This window comes from Podarcis muralis, chromosome 17 (genome assembly GCF_964188315.1).
Source record: "Podarcis muralis chromosome 17, rPodMur119.hap1.1, whole genome shotgun sequence".
In the NCBI taxonomy this organism is placed as follows: Eukaryota; Metazoa; Chordata; class Lepidosauria; order Squamata; family Lacertidae; genus Podarcis; species Podarcis muralis.
This window is the reverse complement of record NC_135671.1, coordinates 7145769-7165090: the sequence shown is the minus strand read 5'-3', so window position 1 is coordinate 7165090 and position 19322 is coordinate 7145769. Positions and strand designations below refer to the sequence as shown.

The following is a 19322-nucleotide window of genomic DNA, read 5'->3' as shown; positions in this document are numbered from 1 at the left end:
TTATAAAATACTCAAGACACATTTAAATAGCACTTCATCGGTATTTGCCCCCCCACATGGCAGGCCCCTTAAGATTTCTGCAGCTCGTCAGACAAGGTCAAGTTGAACCTTTCAATTTGTAGATATAAGGCTTTGCTCAATATAATTATCAAAAAGGAGTACAGTTGTGTACGCACCATAGATTTAAAGCACATGGTCTCCCCAAAGGATCCTGGCAACTGCAGATTGCTCTTCAGAGAGCACCCATAACAAAGTACAGTTCCCAGGATTTTGGAAGGTGAGGGTGAAGTCATGAACTTTAAACATACAGTGCGTGCAAATTTGATAAACAGTTTGTTTTAAAACATTTGGAAGCATCTCTCATTCCCTAGAAACATCACCAGTCTAAGGAATTTACCATTAGGGACAATTTTAGTTCTTACACTTTTCCAGAAGTCAGAATCCTTATGCTACATATTGGTCCAAGAGAAGTAGACAAGTTCCAAGCAGAACCCCACGACTGGCACTCTTTTAGGCCTCTGCCTTTGCCTCCCTTTCAGATTCTTCCATAGAGGTTTGAGCATGAAAAAAGGACCCAGCCACCAATGTTGTCAAAATCACGTATTCTAGGGTCTCAAATATGGTCTCCTGGGCCTTCCCAATCTTCTCCTGGCTCTCCTTCAGGCTACCACTGGGAAGTTCCTTCAAGGATTTGGCACCAGAGAGGGTCTCCTGCAGATCTTCCATGCTGCTATATGTTTGCTGCACCTTTTCTAGGAGCTCAACAGGGAGGCCCTGCGCATTAGCCAAGAATGTCTGGCAGATATTCCGCATCTGCTGGCTGATGCCGTAGGTCAAGCTTAGAACCTGCGATTCTGCCTGTCATGGAGTGGAAGGGAAGAGAGGACTTGTTAGACGACATGTTTATGGTACACAACCCTATGCTTTCAGTACAAGTATTTGAGAGAGGCTAAGAAAGAAGGTAGGGACGCGGGTGGCGCTGTGGGTTAAACCACAGAGACTAGGACTTGCCGATCAGAAGGTCGGCGGTTCGAATCCCTGCGACGGGGTGAGCTCCCGTTGCTTGGTCCCTGCTCCTGCCAACCTAGCAGCTCGAAAGCACGTCAAAGTGCAAGTAGATAAATAGGTACCACTCCAGCGGGAAGGTAAATGGCCTTTCCGTGCGCTGCTCTGGTTCACCAGAAGTGGCTTAGTTATGCTGGCCACATGAACCGGAAGCTGTATGCCGGTTCGCTCGGCCAATAAAGCAAGATGAGCGCCGCAACCCTAGAGTTGGTCAGGACTGGGCCTAATGGTCAGGGGTCCCTTTACCTTTAAGAAAGAAGGCACGTCTAGTTACTCATGCACTGAACGGCAGTACTGATTTCTCTACAAGGCTGCAACCGTCCATGTTGCTTGGCGCACACCACTCCAGTGCTCTGGACCCATTTTGGGAGGCTGCAGGCTGGGGGAAGTCAAACACTACTTCCCCTTCGGCCCATGTGAGAGGCCAGAGAGATGCTTTTTGCGCAAGCAAAGGAGCTTTGAACCAACCCTCGGCATTGGCATTGTCTTCATTCATGTTTACCGAGAACTGCGGCAAATATTTGCACAAACATCTCACTCTTCAGGAAGGAAGGCTAGATTCTACCCACCCCAAATCCAGCAACATTGCCCGGGACAAAAGTTACTTAGCATCAGAAATGCAGCAAAGGAAACTGCCCTGTACCAAGTCAGAACATTGGCCCATATAGCCAAGTGTTGTTTACATTAGGGTAGGGTGGGAAACTTGTAACCTTCAGGTGTTGTTTGATCCCAACTCCCATCAGCACCAGCCCATGGTTGTGGGTGATGAGAGCCAGCTGGATGTAAAAGAGGCAGAGGAACCAGAGACCAAATTGCAAATATGGAGAAAGCTAGAGAGTTCCAGAAAGAAATCTACTTCTGCTTCATTGACTATGCAAAAGCCTTTGACTGTCGACCACAGCAAACTATGCCAAGTTCTTAAAGAAATGGGAGTGCCTGATCACCTCATCTGTCTCCTGAGAAATCTCTATGTGGGACAAGAAGCTACAGTTAGAACTGAATATGGAACAACTGATTGGTTCAAAATTGGGAAAGGAGTACGGCAAGGCTGTATATTGTCTCCCTGCTTATTTAACTTATATGCAGAATTCATCATGCAAAAGGCTGGGCTGGATGAATTAAGATTGCCGGAAGAAATATCAACAACCTCAGATATGCGGAAGACACAACATTGATGGCAGAAAGTGAGGAGGAATTAAAGAACCTTTTAATGAGGGTGAAAGAGGAGAGCGCAAAATATGGTCTGAAGCTCAACATCAAAAAAACGAAGATCATGGCCACTGGTCCCATCACCTCCTGGCAAATAGAAGGGGAAGAAATGGCGGCAGTGAGAGATTTTACTTTCTTGGGCTCCATGATCACTGCAGATGGTGACAGCAGCCACAAAATTAAAAGACACAACATCTTAAAAAGCAGAGACATCACCTTGCCAACTAAGGTCCGTATAGTTAAAGCCATGGTTTTCCCAGTAGTGATGTATGGAAGTGAGAGCTGGACCATAAAGAAGGCTGATCGCCGAAGAATTGATGCTTTTGAATTATGGTGCTGGAGGAGACTCTTGAGAGTCCCATGGACTGCAAGAAGATCAAACCTCTCCATTCTGAAGGAAATCAGCCCTGAGTGCTCACTGGAAGGACAGACCGTGAAGCTGAGGCTCCAATACTTTGGCCACCTCATGAGAAGAGAAGACTCCCTGGAAAAGACCCTGATGTTGGCAAAGATGGAGGGCACAAGGAGATGGGGATGACAGGGGACGAGATGGTTGGGTAGTGTTCTCGAAGGTACCAGCATGAGTTTGACCAAACTGTGGGAGGCAGTGGAAGACAGGAGTGCCTGGCGTGCTCTGGTCCAGGGGGTCACGAAGAGTCGGACACGACTAAATGACTAAACAACAACAAAAACATCTGGAGGGACACAGGTTCTCCATACTTGGTCTACAGCAGTGTTTGCCAAACTGGGGTCTCCAGCTGTTTTTGGACTACAGTTCCCATCATCCCCGACCCCTGGTCCTGCTAGCTAGTGATGATGGGAGCTGTAGTCTAAAAACAGCTGGAGACCCCAGTTTGGGAAACACTGTTGCTACCTCTAAAGCATACCTCTAAAAGACTCTCTTCGTAGCTCTGGCTCGGCACTGGAAGACTCCCATTCCACTCCACCAAGATTGGTTCCATTTCCTTCTGGTGATTAGCAACCTGAGGATTCAGTTGCCTATCCAGAGACTGCAAGGTGTACTTTACCTGGAAAGGCATTTTCAAAATATTAACATTCAATATAAAGAAGTATCTTGCAGCTATTGTTGACCAATAGCTTGAACTCCATTCAGCCACTCCACTTCCATATTTCATTAGAGACCTTTTCAGGCATTATCTTAAAAGCCACTTCAATATTCTGCCACAGAAGTTAGTAAAGAGGTGGGCAGGAGTTACACTACAGTGGTACCTCAGGTTACATACGCTTCAGGTTACATACGCTTCAGGTTACAGACTCCACTAACCCAGAAATAGTTAAGAACTTTGCTTCAGGATGAGAACAGAAATCGTGCTCCGGTGGCGCGGCGGCAGCAGGAGGCCCCACTAGCTAAAGTGGTGCTTCAGGTTAAGAACAGTTTCAGGTTAAGAACGGACCTCCGGAACGAATTAAGTACTTAACCTAAGGTACCACTGTATTGGATTAGACTTTCAAGAGCTTTCAGCTGAGTACTCACTATACTCATCTCTGCTCCAAGGGAAGTCTGGAGAGCAGCGGCACAAAATGAGCCTTTTCAGTGGTGGCTTCTCATGGGTGGTATCCGCTCCTAAGGGAGGCATGCCTGGCGCCACCATCTTTCTTTCAGTGCCAAGCATTTCTGTCTCAGTGGTTATTCCGAACACCACTTGCCCAGACCCCATTAACCCTCCTGCATATCCAACATGACGTTCGCATGGCGTTGGACTACAAGTTCCATCATCTCCAGCCATTGGTCATGCAGGCTGGGGCTGATGGGAGTTGTAGTCCCACAACTTCCGGAGGGCACCATGGTGGGGCTACCTCTGTCCTCTAGCCAGATCTTGGAACCAGAGGAGTAGTTCAGTTCTTACCAACAAAACAGCTTCTTGAAGCTGGAAGAGTATCTCCTGTGTGCTTCGCTTGATCCTTCGCATCTTTGCCAGAGAACTCTGGTAGACTCTGTGTCGGAAAAAGGCTGAGAGAGCACCCAGGCGCCGATAGTAACTCTCCTCCTCTTTCTCCTTTTTGACAGGAACTGTTTCAGCAGCTTCTTCAGGGTTGTTTATCACCATAGAGGCTGCGAGGGCAGCTAGGAAAGAACATACACGGTCTTGACAAAAACCATCCTTTGCATGCTAAGTGGCTATTTATTTCTGCTACCCCCATAAACCTACTGTATTTTTCGCTCCATAGGACGCACCCGACCATAGGATGCACCTTGTTTTAGAGGGGGAGAACAAGAAAAAAAATTCTCCCCCTCTCTGCTCAGCGCCCCTTCAGCGAAGGGGTAGGAGAAACGGAGCCCCTTCCATTTCTCCTCCCACTTCGCTGAAGCGGCGCTGCGCAGAGAGGGGGAGATTTCCCCCCCCTTGTTCTCCCCCTCTAAAACAAGCTGCGTTCAAGGTGCCTTCAGTCGCCTTCAGTGAAGGCAACCCGAAGTCTCCGGAGAGCAGCGGGAATTCCTGCTGCGCTCCGGAGGCTTCAGGTGGCTACCTTGGAAGCCTGGGGAGTGAGAGGGGTCGGTGCGCACTGACCCCTCTTGCTCTCCAGGCTTCAGTGAAGGCAACCTGAAGCCTCCGGAGGCTTCGGGTTCCTTTCGACATGCTCTTTGGGGCTGGCAGGGGGAAGCGCTGCTTTCCCCCACCGTCAGCCCCAAAGAGCAGGTCGGGGAGCAGCGGCAAGGCTGTGCACAGCCTTGCCGCTGCCCCCCAAGCTTGTGGGGCTGGCGGTGGGGGGGAAGCGCTGCTTTTCCCCACCGCCAGCCTCAAAGATCCCTGAAGCCTTCGGAGCGCAGCGCGAGTTCTGTTGCGCTCTGCAGGTTTCGGGTTCCTTTTGCTGAAGCCGGGAGAGCAAGACTGCATTCGCTCCATAGGACGCACGCACATTTCCCCTTAATTTTGGAGGGGGGAAAGTGCGTCTTATAGAGCAAAAAAATACGGTACCTTTTTACCAGTTACCTGGCTACAGCAGAACCAATGTAAACAAGCTCAGAGCAACTTTTACCCATCTAGCTTTATGGTTTCGCATGATGCTGTCTGATCATACAGCTCCATATTGATTTTTTTAAAGAAAGATTTATAACCCAATTTTGTTATTGTCCAATTTTGTCTCCACAAATAATCCACTCAAAACAACTCCAACCATTAATATACAAGTTAATAAAACTAAAATCCAAAAAAGCTTTGATGGCAGGCTGCAACATCCATCTTCTTAAGACTGTTTACCCAGTTATATACCTTAGCAAGTCAGAAGGTGAACATATATCACAGTCTACCGGTCATAGAAAATACTGTATTCTCCTTGGGGCAGGGACTTGTATTTGGTTGTAATGTGCCAGGTGCATGAATGGAAAATGTTTTAAGATTTTTTTAAAAAAAACTGTCCAAGACAAGCAACTGACAAGCAATGGTCAAATGACACCATTGGTCCCATCTGACTCATTACGGTCTAGCAACAACACACAAACGTTTCAGACAGGAGACTTTCCCAGTCCTAGCTGAAAGCTGAACCTGGGAACTTTTTTAAACCATAAAAACACCAAGATGGCTGTTATGTACTGAGTTGAACAGGACCCAAAAGGCAGCAGTCTGATTGGTCCTAGAACAATAGGATCCAAAATGCAGCAGTCTGATTGGTCCTAGAACAATAGGATTCAGAATGCAGCAGTCTGATTGGTCCTAGAACAATGCAGCAGTATGATTGGTCCACAGCAGCCACCCAATCCAGCTCCAGGTGGAAGTGAATCCACAACCTGATTGGCCCACGGGAGAATCCCGGAATTAGCCAATCACGTGTGGCCCATTGTGTAAATAATGTATATAAGGCAGATATTTTGGGGGGACTTTCATTCCTCACTACCACGAGCTGAATAAAGAGCATGAAATCCACACTCGACTCAGAGTATATTTCAATGGCATTCTGGAAATCTGTTCTGGAGTACCCCCTGTGATGCCTGAGACCATCTTTTTTCTAAAGTCCTGAGATGTGTTCTGGTCAACTCTCTGCCCCCCACAATGTTCTTGAACTGGTACAATTTTTATTTCACTTCTAAAAACGTTACTATACTGAGGAGCTTCTGGAAAGCTGCGATGTTACGAAAAAGGAGCAATGCAGTAGCGAGCTCCAGATGGCTGGAAAGCCAAACAGGATGTTGATGCTTGGGGCTGTACCGTGGGAACAAAGGGACAGTCTATTCACTGTACTGAGCACCGGATGTTAGCTCAGAGTGTCATCTGACCTGTACTGGAAGTACAGGGGGAGGAGTATTTTCTCTCTGCTGTTGGTGTTAAGAGAGTGCAGACACGTTTCTCTGTACTGCTGGAAAGACAGAAATAAAAGCATGTAAATACATTTCTGTCTGTCTCTTTCCCCTCCCTGGGGATGGCAGGGAGGAGGGCAAGAGTGGTGTGTTCTTCTCACGTTGAGGAGGATCGCCGATAGAGACCTTCGCCCGTACGTTGCCGGGAGTCGCAGCGGGAAGGTCAACAAGGAACTCAAGCCAGGTGCCTGGAGAGTGGCCAATCCCTCTGATAAGGCTTGGAGATTCCGACAGGATGGCTGAATTCCATCACTGCCGTACGTTCCGGAATCAGAGGCTGAGATGGGAGTAATCAGTCTCCCTACACTCCCTGGCCCCAAATTCAGAAGGAAGGAGGGGCTGGGGGACGCTGGATGGAAAGCCCGGAACGTTTCTTGGCAACTCTCCAAAGTCGCCTCCATTTAACAGCAAGCTTCCAATTCTTAAGATGAAAAATTGGATTTAAATTTTGGACGTGGTCTGAGCGAAGGGGGAGAAGCTACTCTGCTAATTAATTCAGCTACTGAGGTGCAAAAAAGGATTTGAATGGAAGAAGGATTAACACCTACGTAGACTTGGTATGCTGGAACTGAAAGGGGGTGTGTGAGCCTCCTTTGTTATTATATTTTGTTTTGCTATATTATATGGCAAAATCCTCCTCTGAAAGAACCAACTGTCCGATATAGCAAGTGAGACTGGAGAGGTGGTGTATTTGGTGATATAATATGACTAATACAGTGGTACCTCAGGTTACATACGCTTCAGGTTACATACGCTTCAGGTTACAGACTCCGCGAACCCAGAAATAGTGGTTCAGGTTAAGAACTTTGCCTCAGGATGAGAACAGAAATCGTGCTCCGGCGGCGGGAGGCCCCATTAGCTAAAGTGGTCCTTCAGTTAAGAACAGTTTCAGGTTAAGAATGGACCTCCGGAACGAATTAAGTACTTAACCTGAGGTACCACTGTAATCATTAACTGTGTGGAAATAACAATTATTCAAAAGTGGAAAACCAAGTTCAAAGTATTTGTCTGCAGATGTATTTGGAAGAGGATAAAGAGTTTCCCAACTTTGATTTGGAGAATGACTGGAGAGACTCCAAAAAAACTTTGGAAGTTTGCCTGGAATTAGAATCAATGGCGCAACTCCAATTAATCAAGCGGCCATGATTGGAAGTAGATCAGCTTGTTGAATTAAATGCGGAGCCTGAGGGGGATAAAGGTAAAGGTAAAGGTAAAGGTACCCCTGCCCATACGGGCCAGTCTTGACAGACTCTGGGGTTGTGCGCTCATCTCACTCAAGAGGCCGGGAGCCAGCGCTGTCCAGAGACACTTCCGGGTCACATGGCCAGCGTGACAAGCTGCATCTGGCGAGCCAGCGCAGCACATGGAAACGCCATTTACCTTCCCGCTGGTAAGCGGTCCCTATTTATCTACTTGCACCCGGGGGTGCTTTCGAACTGCTAGGTTGGCAGGCGCTGGGACCGAGCAACGGGAGCGCACCCCGCCATGGAGATTCGAACCGCCAACCTTTCGATCGGCAAGCCCTAGGCGCTGAGGCTTTTACCCAGATAGGTGCCTTTTAATATCTTACTTAATATTTGCATTCCCAGTTTTATATGTCAAACCTTCCCTGGACAGGTTAACTGTTTGAAGGACAGCTGGTCTTAAAAGTATTGGGCAGATGCCTTGATTTGATTTGATTTGATCTGGACTGATGCCTTGATGCCAAGGCATTGGCTAGATGCCTTGATTTAATTTTATCTGCTGCCCGAGGTGAGAAGATTTTTGGACTGGCTTGGCGGAAACTTCATTTTGTGAAGATATATCATGAACATGCAGAGGGAATTCTGGACGTAAATTCCATACAAAATATATTGTTTTGTTTTATCTCACTTGTTTGATAAACTCAGAGGCTGTGAAAAATAATGAGGATTAACATTGGAATGATTTATGGGAACTATCGCAAAAATTATGAAAGCAGTAGAAGATAATCAGACCCTCAGAACATGGGAAGATACCTCCAATTTTTTTATACTTTGGCATAATATTTGGAGTGTTTGATTATTGAATGATATGTATAATTTAGAATATTTAATATGGTTTGATTGGATTATTAAAGTGGAAAATTTAATAAATAGCATTTTAAAAACATGTTAATATACCACTAAATCACACAGTAATTCAAAGTGGTTTACAATTATTATCTATAATAATAATAAATTCATTATTTGTACCCTGCCCATCTGACTGGGTTGCCTCAGCCACTCTGGGCAGCTATAATCTACAATATTATGGCAATTTTTAAAATAACTTCAGTAGACCAGATTTTAGACAGCGAGATGGATACTAAGTATTTGGCCCATACCTTAATAAATAATAATATACCCCGCCCATCTGGCCTGGCCTCCCCAGCCACTCTGGGTGGCTTCCAACAGGATATTAAAAACACAATAAAACATCAAACATTAAAAACTTCCCTAAAGAGGGCTGCCTTCAGATGTCTTCTAAAAGTCAGAGAGTTGTTTATTTCCTTGACATCTGGTGGGAGGGCGTTCCACAGGGCGGGTGCCACTGCCGAGAAGGCCCTCTGCCTGGTTCCAAATACATTCTCCCCCACAAAAGCAGCTGCAATAGTCTCACCTAGTTCTTCATCTGTTACTGGCAGGTAGTATTCTATCATCTCCACAGATGTCTCTATCATGTGGTCAATACCACTCGTCACCATCTGCTTCATATTGCCCTCCATCACAACGATCATGCCAACCACCACTGCAGACAAGGCCACCTTCATCTTCTCCTGGGCAGCCTCTTTGACCCCACCTGCTAGACCTGACACTGTATCCTTGGCACCCAGGACAAGGCCTCTGGCATTCAGCACTACCTGCAGAAGGAATTTTTAAATGATATTCTCACATCAAGAAAGAAGAGAAGTGAAACTCCAAGCCAAGTACCAGAGTAGAGCCCCTCCCAAGTAGATCTGGAAGGATCTCTAGTTTCCTAGTCATCGACTCCAATTTGATTCAATGGATGGCAGTAATTCTACACACATGCAACCCTGAGGGGAAGATGTTTATTCCGTCCCCCCTTTCAGCACTGATAGATAGGCGATTGTTAGGAACAAACAAAAGAAATATGAGAAATTGTGCCACAGGGCACAATAAGTGAATCCTGTCAAGTTTCTACATGTAAAACTCCTGATATTATCTGGGCAGTGTAATTGAAGAAGAAGAAGAAGAAGAAGAAGAAGAAGAAGAAGAAGAGTTTAGATATCCCGCCTTTCACTCCCTTTATGGAGTCTCAAAGCGGCTAACAATCTCCGTTCCCTTCCTCCCCCACAACAAACACTCTGTGAGGTGAGTGGGGCTGAGAGACTTCAGAGAAGTGTGACTGGCCCAAGGTCACCCAGCAGCTGCATGTGGACGAGCGGAGATGTGAACCCGGTTCCCCAGATTACGAGTCCACCGCTCTTAACCACTACACCACCCTGGCTCTTGTTGTGCTAGATGGTACATTAAAATGTGACCCAAGTTGAAAGCTGTCTCATGCAGAGTCAGACAATTGGCCTGTTGGGCTCCTCCAGACTGGAGTTTTGTTGTGTCAAGATCATGTTGTCGAATACACCCACAACAGTTCACGACTGAAGGATTTATTCTGCTTTATTAGCTGTTCTTTGATGCGTCCCCAACGCTACCACGTTATTGCTGCCTGGGGGAGTTATAGCACGCTGTAAGCAGGACAATAAATATATACAGTCATACCTCGGGTTACAGGCGCTTCAGGTTGCGATTTTTTGGGTTACGGACTGCCGAAACCTGGAAGTACCAGAACGGGTTACTTCCGGGTTTTGGTGGTTGCACATGCGCAGAAGCGCTAAATCGTACTTTGCGCATGCGCAGAAGCGCCAAATCGCAACCTGCGCGTGCGCAGATGCAGAGCTGTGGGTTGTGATAGTGCATCCTGCACGGATCACGTTTGCAACCCGAGTGTCCACTGTATATATAAAAACCGGAACATTTGTGGTAAAAAAAAAAAGTTTCAGCAGGAAGTTACAGGATATGCACTGCTTGGAAATGAAGCAGTGTGACCACCGCTATAATTTTGGCAGGAACAAAGAGTAATAAAAGTGGGAATGTGCATGATCACCCCAATAGCACCAGGGCACAAATAATCATAAATGTGTAACAGAAAGGATGCTGGGGATTGGGGGCATAGCTGTCAACCGTCCCTTATTTGGCGGGAAAGTTCCTTATCCCAGCGCCGTGTCCCGCTGCTGTCCCTTATTGATGATGTCCCTTAAATTTCCCGGGTTTCAAAGGAAGCAGCTCCTCTCCCTCCCTCCCTGCCGGCCAGGGAGGAGGGAGGCTCCAACTGTGTTGCTTGGCTGCGTTGCTCACCCAATAAGGAATCTAAGAACAACTGGGGAGTGGAGCTTGCATGCCTTGTGCCTGGCCGCCTTGCCTGGGGACTCGCCTTTGCTCAGCGCTTCCCAGCAGAGAGGTGACGGTGGTTTTCCTTGCTGCATCCCCTTTGCCGGGTTGCTGCGCTGTGGGAACCACCGCTTGAGGCTTCGTTTGGCTGCTGGCTGGGCTTTCTGCCTTTGGCTGCGAGGGGCTCAGAAGTTGAACATAGCTGTGCTCTGAAAATCCCTTATTTTGGCTGCTGATCCCTTATTTTCGAGGCTGCTGGTCCCTTATTTTCAAATCTGTAAGTTGACAGCTATGATTGGGGGGGTGTGACTGTCTACACAGAAGAAGCAGAGGTAGAGGCATTACCTTTTCAATAGCCTGCTGCACAACAGGCAGAGTCTCTTGCAGTTTGTCAAGGCCCTGGCAGGCGTAGGCATTTGCTGAAACGACTGTCGAAAGAGAAGAAGCCATTTAGCCTTTCACTGGCTGCCTCATCGCTTCCTTCAAAATCAAAACTTACTTGAAAACCAGGTGACAACTTAGAAGTTGACTTGGTGCATTTTCAACTCAGCTTTCAAAGCTAAAAGGGACACGGGTGCCACCGTGGTTTAAACCACTGAGCCTCTTGGGCTTGCTGATTGGAACGCCGGTGGTTTGAATCCCCGTGATGGGGTGAGCTTCTGTTGCTCTGTCCCAGCTCCTGCCAACCTAGCAGTTCAAAAGCATACAGGCACAAGTAGATAAATAGATACCACTGTGGTGGGAAGGTAAACAGCGTTTCCATGCACTGTGGTTTCCGTCACGGTGTTCTGCTGTGCCAGAAGTGGTTTAGTCATGTTGGCCACATGACCCGGAAAGCTGTCTGTGGACAAACGCTAGCTCCCTCATCCTGAAAAGCAATATGAGCACCACAACCCCATCATCGCCTTTGACTGGACTTAACCGTCCAGGGGTACTTTACCTTTTACCTCAAAACTAAAATGATTACCGAGTGCAATCAAAGCACAGGTTAGTTTTACTTCAGCCCTTTAATGAGACGCATTTGGTTTTCAATATTGTATTTGCATTGCAATATCGTAATTAAAATGTAAGGTAAAGGTAAAGGGACCCCTGACCATTAGGTCCAGTCCTGACTGACTCTGGGGTTGCGGCGCTCATCTCTCTTTATAGGCCGAGGGAGCCGGCGTACAGCTTCTGGGTCATGTGGCCAGCATGACTAAGCCGCTTCTGGTGAACCAGAGCAGCACACGGAAATGCCGTTTACCTTCCCGCCAGAGTGGTACCTATTTATCTACTTGCACTTTGACGTGCTTTTGAACTGCTAGGTGGGCAGGAGCAGGGACCGAGCAACGGGAGTTCACCCCGTCACAGGGATTCGAACCACCGACCTTCTGATGGGCAAGTCCTATGCTCTGTGGTTTAACCCACAGCGCCACCCGCGGCCCTAATTAAAATGTATATAATCATATTTTGTATTTGTGGTGTATATAAACATTGTATAATAGCCCGCCCTTTTATCACACATTGAAGGGTGGGGAGCTTAGAATGGATTTCTAGGCTTGCATTGCTGGTACTGAGGAGCCTTGGGACATCCACACCTAAATGAGAGAGGGAGCCAAAACATTCCTAAGAGTAGAAACTATCAAGCCAGGATTTACTTACTCTGAGGTTCAAGTTTATTCATGACAGGCTGTGCACTGCTCACTGCCGAGGAGGCAATCTTCTTTAGTCCAGCTTCTGCCATATCACAGACTGCATTGATAGCTGGATGGGACCCCTTCGCAGAGTTATAAGTAGTGGAAAGGATCTCGCAGGTCATGCTGATCAGGGGCAGATCAGTTAGCCTTTGTATGACACACTGGGAAGAGATATTACATTGAGTCACCACCTCCTTAGACGCTAGAGAAGATGCTAAACTGTTGCTTTCTTGGGACTGTAAGAGTTATTGTCAAAAAGCATCCTCACAAAGGCCAGCGGTAGTGAAGGTCCGAGTCTCGTGTGTGCCTTGAACACGTCTAGCTTAGTGTGAGTGAATCGTAAAGCTTAGCACTCTATCTTCCTCTCACCAGTTCTGTGTTTTGACTGTCAGCGTAATTACCGTGTTTTTCGCTCCATAGGACGCACTTTCCCCCTCTTAAAAACTAAGGGGGAAAGTCTGTGCGTCCTATGGAGCGAATGCAGGGGGGAGGCAGGCAGGAAAAGCCCCCAAGAGCTGCACACAAGCTTCACGCGGCTCTTGTGGGCTTTTTCCCAGGAGGGAGAAGGGATTGACGCGGCCAGTCAGTTCCTTCTCCCTCCTCATAGAAAAGCCCACAGGAGCCGCGTGAAGCTTGTGTGCAGCTCTTGGGGGCTTTTCCTGCCTGCCTCCCCCCTTAAAGGATGGAGAGGCTGTGCAAGGCTAAAGAGGAAGCCAAGGCAGCGGGTGGGTTGGATCGCGCTCGCTGCCTTGGCTTCTTTAGCCACGCTGGAGAGGTTTAGATCCCGCTCGCTGTCTTGGCTTCTTTGCTCTTTGGGGCTAGGGGGGGAAACCCGGCCTTCCCCCGCAGCCCCGAGAAGCTCTGAGAGAAGTTCTGAGAGAATATTTTTTTTCTTGATTTCCCCCTCTAAAAACTAGGTGCGTCTTGTGGTCCGGTGCGTCCTATAGAGCGAAAAATACGGTATGCTAGGCAGCTTCTACTGTATATTTGCTCTGCAGAATGACCTGGGCTGGGCTCCTTTAAGAGTTCATAACAGAGGCAGGGAAGCCTCCATGTTTTTGTTTTTAAAAAGGCATTGTAAAAAGGTAAAGGTACCCCTGCCCATACGGGCCAGTCTTGACAGACTCTAGGGTTGTGCGCTCATCTCACTCTATAGGCCGGGGGCCAGCGCTGTCTGGAGACACTTCCGGGTCACGTGGCCAGCGTGACAAGCTGCATCTGGCGAGCCAGCACAGCACACGGAAACGCCGTTTACCTTCCCGCTAGTAAGCGGTCCCTATTTATCTACTTGCACCCGAAGGTGCTTTCGAACTGCTAGGTTGGCAGGCGCTGGGACCGAACGATGGGAGCGCACCCTGCCACGGTGATTCGAACCACCGACCTTTCGATCGGCAAGTCCTAGGCGCTGAGGCTTTAACCCACAGCGCCACCCGCGTCCCCCCAAAAAGGCATTGTAGCTCTAGTCAGATTTGGAGTACAGCTGCCTGCAGTTACTGTAAAGTAAGAATACAAAAGACCAGAAAATCCTTCCTTGTGTAGTGCCACCCTTTGGGGAGTAAGCAGTCAGTCTAACTTTTAATGTCTGATGCATTGCTGTGTTTTAATATTTTGTTGGAAGCTGCCCAGAGTGGCTGGGGAAGCCCAGCCAGATAGGCGGGGTATAAATAAATTTATTATTATTATTATTACAGATAGGTAGCCGTGTTGGTCTGCCATATAGAAGGATCTGGCAACTTCTGTTTCAGTGTATCTGAAGAAGTGTGCATGCACACGAAAGCTCATACCAAGAACTAACTTAGTTGGTCTTTAAGGTGCTACTGGAAGGAATTTTTTTTGTTTTTTATTTATTTATTTATTATTATTATTAACTTGCTGTTTGAGTCTAAAGCTTAAATGGAGCAGCAAGGACCACCTTACCTGTTGTCCCTTTTCGGTGACCTCATGGCTCTCAGCTTTTCCATTTCCTTCATTATTAGACATGGCGATGATGAAATGTCACTGCAGAAAGCTAAAGAGAAGCGTCAGCTATCATAAGAAGGTCCATTCGCATTGCACACAGTGGAGAAAGTACTCAGAAACCTACTTGAGAACTGCAACTAAAGGTGGTCTGTTTTGCAGGGAGCATTAAGTGTCAATGCAAGTTTTCTACATAGATTCCTTCAAGCACCCCCACACTGCTCTCTCACAATCCCTCCTGAACACAGCCTTTCCCATGATGATCCTTTTAACCGCCACACAGAGTACCCAAGAGGTCAAACAAAATAAAGGTAAAGGATACTACAGGTGTGTTAGTTATCTTTACTCTAAATGAAGCTAACAGTTCTACTCCTTCCCTTTCTGGCACATTCAAGGTTTCCAGCTGTTTTGGACCACAATTCCCATCATCCCTGACCACTGGTCCTGTTAGATAGGGATGATGAGAGTTGTAGTCCAACAACAGCTGGAGACCTGAGAAAAATAATGTTGCTTTTTTATTGCCTTTTCAGAACAAATGTTGCTCTTATTAATTGCTTTTTTATAAAGGTGATAAGGCCATAAGGTTATAATGGTTAGGGGATTTTTATCTGGGGATCTTCTAATACAGTCATACCTCGGAAGTCAAACAGAGACCGACTTCCAAAACGTTCGAAAACCAAAGCACAGCTTCTGATTGACTGCAGGAAGCCAACTGATGCTTCGCAGGTAAGATTCACCTTCTGTTGTGTGGGCAGGGCTGTCCCTCCCCCTACTGGCCAATCCCCCGGCAACGCCTCCCCAGGCGCGATTGGGCGATTGGCTGAGGTAGGCGGAGACCTCCAGGTATCCAGCCTGGGGAGGGCGAAGCCAGCCAGAACTACTGGGAGCCACATTGGGATCCGGGGGGGCTGGGATCCAAGGTGCCCCCCATTTGATGTGGGGAGCAGTCATTACAGATTGAAACCAAAGCAGACACACATTTGCCCAAAGGCCATCCAGGAAGTTGATAGCAGAAGTTTGGATCTGACGCTTCCTTCTCCTAGCTCAGTCACAGAAAGAATTAGTTGGGAGAGATGCAATATTCCTGCACTACAAGCTGAGGACAGGAAACATTACAATCTAATCAGAGGAGGCTTTTACCCATGACATATGGGTTTCAGCACCCTCCGCCTTGTGATAGGAATTTTGAGGTCTTAGACATATGGTAATGTTGATAAGTTACCAACCAAGCACATACATAGATCAGCACAGGAAGGCCAACCTGGAACCATTTTGATTCCTAAACTGACCAAATGTTTTCCCTGCAAGGGGGTCAGGGAGCCTTCCCATTGTCTCAGGAATTGAGTAATCAGCATTTTAATGGGTGACAGACTATCAGGAAAGACAATCAGATAACCTGGCAAACAGGAGAAACAACATTCAAAATTCTGTTCTAGACCGCCTTTTTGTGATGTAGGTGTGATGTATCTGAGGGGTACATACACCCTTCTGTGGTGTATGTATGGTGTTTCTGGGGGTGGTCTTGATCTACAGGGTGGAAATTTCAAAAGTCTTTATAAGGCCTTGCGTGCCATTTTTCTGGGTTCTTCTTCCTCTCCTGCGGGTGAGGGGAGCACCCTACTGCAACAGATCAATAAAGATCAAAGCTTACTAGCTGCTTTCCTTCTCAATATTCTCTGGTTGGCCTCTGTTATTCTCTCCTACCAATAGGGAACCTATGTAAGGACTCTATATGGGCTCTTGGATACCCCATAAGGGAAAAGGGCAATTTTTGTTTACAACAACCTCTGAGGTAAGGCAGGCTGCAAGATGCCCTCCACTGCTTACTCCAAAGAAGTGCTGCTACCATCTGAAATTTTAATCCTTTGTCTGAACATGCAGAAGGTTCAGGCTGACAGTTTTACTTCTGGAGAACAAGAGGCCTTAAAGAAAGCCAGGTTAGCATCTGCACCAAGTGGCACAGATGGGGACTGCATAAAGCCAGTCCCAGGCCTATAGGCAAATATCCCAATGAAGTACAGTGGTGCCTCGCAAGACAAAAAACTCGCTAGATGAAAGGGTTTTTTGAGCTGCTTCGCAAGACGATTTTCCCTATGGGCTTGCTTCGCAAGATGGAAACGTCTTGCAAGTTTGTTTCCTTTTTCTTAACACCGTTAATACAGTTGCGACTTGACTTTGAGGAGCAACTCATAGAACGTGGTGTGGTAGCCTTTTTTGAGGTTTTTAAAGACTTTGGTGATTTTTGAAGCTTTTCCAAAGCTTTCCCGACACCGTGCTTCGCAAGACGAAAAAAATCGCAAGACAACAAAACTCGCGGAACGAATTAATTTCGTCTTGCGAGGCACCACTGTACAGTGGCACTTTGGTTCTCAAACTTAATCCGTTCCGGAAGTCTGTTCCAAAACCAAAGCATTACAAAACCAAGTCACGCTTTCCCATAGAAAGTAATGCAAAATGGATTAATCCGTTCCAGACTTTTTAAAAAACAACGCCTAAAACAGCAATTTAACATGAATTTTACTAACGAGACCATTGATCCATAAAATGAAAGCAATAAAGAATGTACTGCAGTCACACAATAAATGCATCAGTAGCCGGACTGGGTTCCACACAGTCACAAAAACAAAACGAAAAAGAGCCGCAAAAACAGAAACGCAAAATAAATAGCAAAACCAAGCAGACCTCAGCGTAACACTCAAAATGGAAGTGTGGCACTCAAAACGGAAACATAACCCTCAAAATAGAGCACGTTCGGCTTCTGAAAAAAAAGTTAGCAAACCAGAACACTTACTTCCAGGTTTGCAGTATTTGGGTTCCAAGTTGTTTGAGTACCAAGGCGTTTGAGAACCCAGGTACCACTGTATATTTAGCAATCAAGAGAAATTCAAAAATGGAAAACTGCTGTTGCAAAGCAAAACCTAGAATTAACTAGCCAAGTCCTAAAATACGACAACTCACATTTTGAAGTAGATTACAGATGAGAGGGACCACCTGGGTTTCTGCAGTTGCCGAGTCAGCTGACTGAATGAAGGAAAAAGAATTGGGTAAACCCAGATATTTCTGTAGGGTAATAGCAAACTCCTCAAGAGGAGGGGAGAAAACACAAATAGTCCTATCAGATGGCCGGGGTGGGGGCTAGGCCTTCAGGTGAGCCTTACAGATAGTTAACAGCTTGCTGAGTCATGCAGAGATACAGGAAGCCACCTCTGGATGTAGAATGATGTGGATTTGGTGTCTATAGCGGCATGTTTATTTGGTTAGAGGCTTACTATAATGGGTTGTCAAAGGTTTTTCCATCTAACATCACTGAGACAAAATATTTGGGAATAGTCTCTGCAGTGTTGCCACTGAAAGTACTACAATCAAGAGTTTGGAGAGTGTTTCTCCTTGCATAAGACAAAAAGTCAGGACGCAACCCCTGCCACGCAAAATTTGCATTCACCTGGACCAACAGTTCATTTTCATTCATGCAAAGCCGGGGCAGAAAAGCCAACAGCCCTCCCCTCATTTGTCTCCAGGGCACTGTGGGTTAAACCACAGAGCCTAGGACTTGCCGATCAGAAGGTCGGCGGTTCGAATCCCCACGACGGGGTGCGCTCCCATTGCTCGGTCCCTGCTCCTGCCAACCTAGCAGTTCGAAAGCACGTCAAGTGCAAGTAGATAAATAGGTACCACTCCAGCGGGAAGGTAAACGGCGTTTCCGTGCACTGCTCTGGTTCGCCAGAAGTGGCTTAGTCATGCTGGCCACATGACCTGGAAGCTGTACGCCGGCTCCCTTGGCCAATAAAGCGAGATGAGCGCCGCAACCCCAGAGTCGGACACAACTGGACCTAATGGTCAGGGGTCCTTTTTCCTTTTATACTGCCACTAAATATGGAGGCTTCAGCTAGCTACCATGTTACATGTTTCCACCCAGAAAGAACAGCTACTCCTTAAGCAGACACCCTCAAAGTCTAAAACAAAGTTTGTTTAACAGGGTAATAAATGGAGCCGAGCGACCACAATCAAGCACATTCCAGGCAAAACAAAATTTCAAAGTCCAACAGCTTTAAGCTACCTAAAATCAGACTCCTACTTACTTCAGTCTCTAAGGTCACTTGCAGTACAAACCTTTCAAATCCACTGTGGTCTTATATACCAGTGGAGAGATTGTTAAAAGGCGGGCCACCCCTGACAGAACATTTAGAAAAGCAACCAGAAACAATCTGTAGTGCTCTGTGGAGAAGGCTCCTGTACCTACTTACTGAGGAGCAAGACTCGTTGAACTCAGAGGGATTTACTTCTGAGTAAACATACAATCGTCGGGACGCGGGTGGCGCTGTGGGTTAAAGCCTCAGCGCCTTGGGCTTGTCGATCGAAAGGTCGGCGGTTCGAATCCCCGTGGCGGGGTGCGCTCCCATTGCTCGGTCCCAGCGCCTGCCAACCTAGCAGTTCGAAAGCACTCCTGGGTGCAAGTAGATAAATAGGGACCGCTTTCTAGCGGGAAGGTAAACGGCGTTTTCGTGTGCGGCTCTGGCTCGCCAGAGCAGCGATGTCACGCTGGCCACGTGACCCGGAAGTGTCTGCGGACAGCGCTGGCCCCCGGCCTCTTGAGTGAGATGGGCGCACAACCCTAGAGTCTGTCAAGACTGGCCCGTACGGGCAGGGGTACCTTTACCTTTACCTTTAAACATGCAATCATAGAGTGGAAGGGAG

At 47.1% G+C, this 19322-nt stretch overlaps 1 protein-coding gene across 1 annotated transcript; it reads right to left on the bottom strand.

Annotated features, from left to right (window-relative positions):
* LOC114588019 (perilipin-3-like) lies at positions 1-17703 on the bottom strand. The gene is made up of 8 exons (XM_077921436.1): positions 17586-17703; positions 14589-14679; positions 12637-12832; positions 11341-11423; positions 9209-9449; positions 4143-4360; positions 3162-3302; positions 1-858 (listed from the first exon to the last, which is right to left on the bottom strand). Exons 2-8 carry the CDS (start codon positions 14649-14651, stop codon positions 511-513), a joined length of 1290 nt encoding a protein of 429 aa, XP_077777562.1. The 5' UTR covers positions 14652-14679; positions 17586-17703; the 3' UTR covers positions 1-510.
* Positions 17704-19322: the final 1619 nt, after the last annotated feature.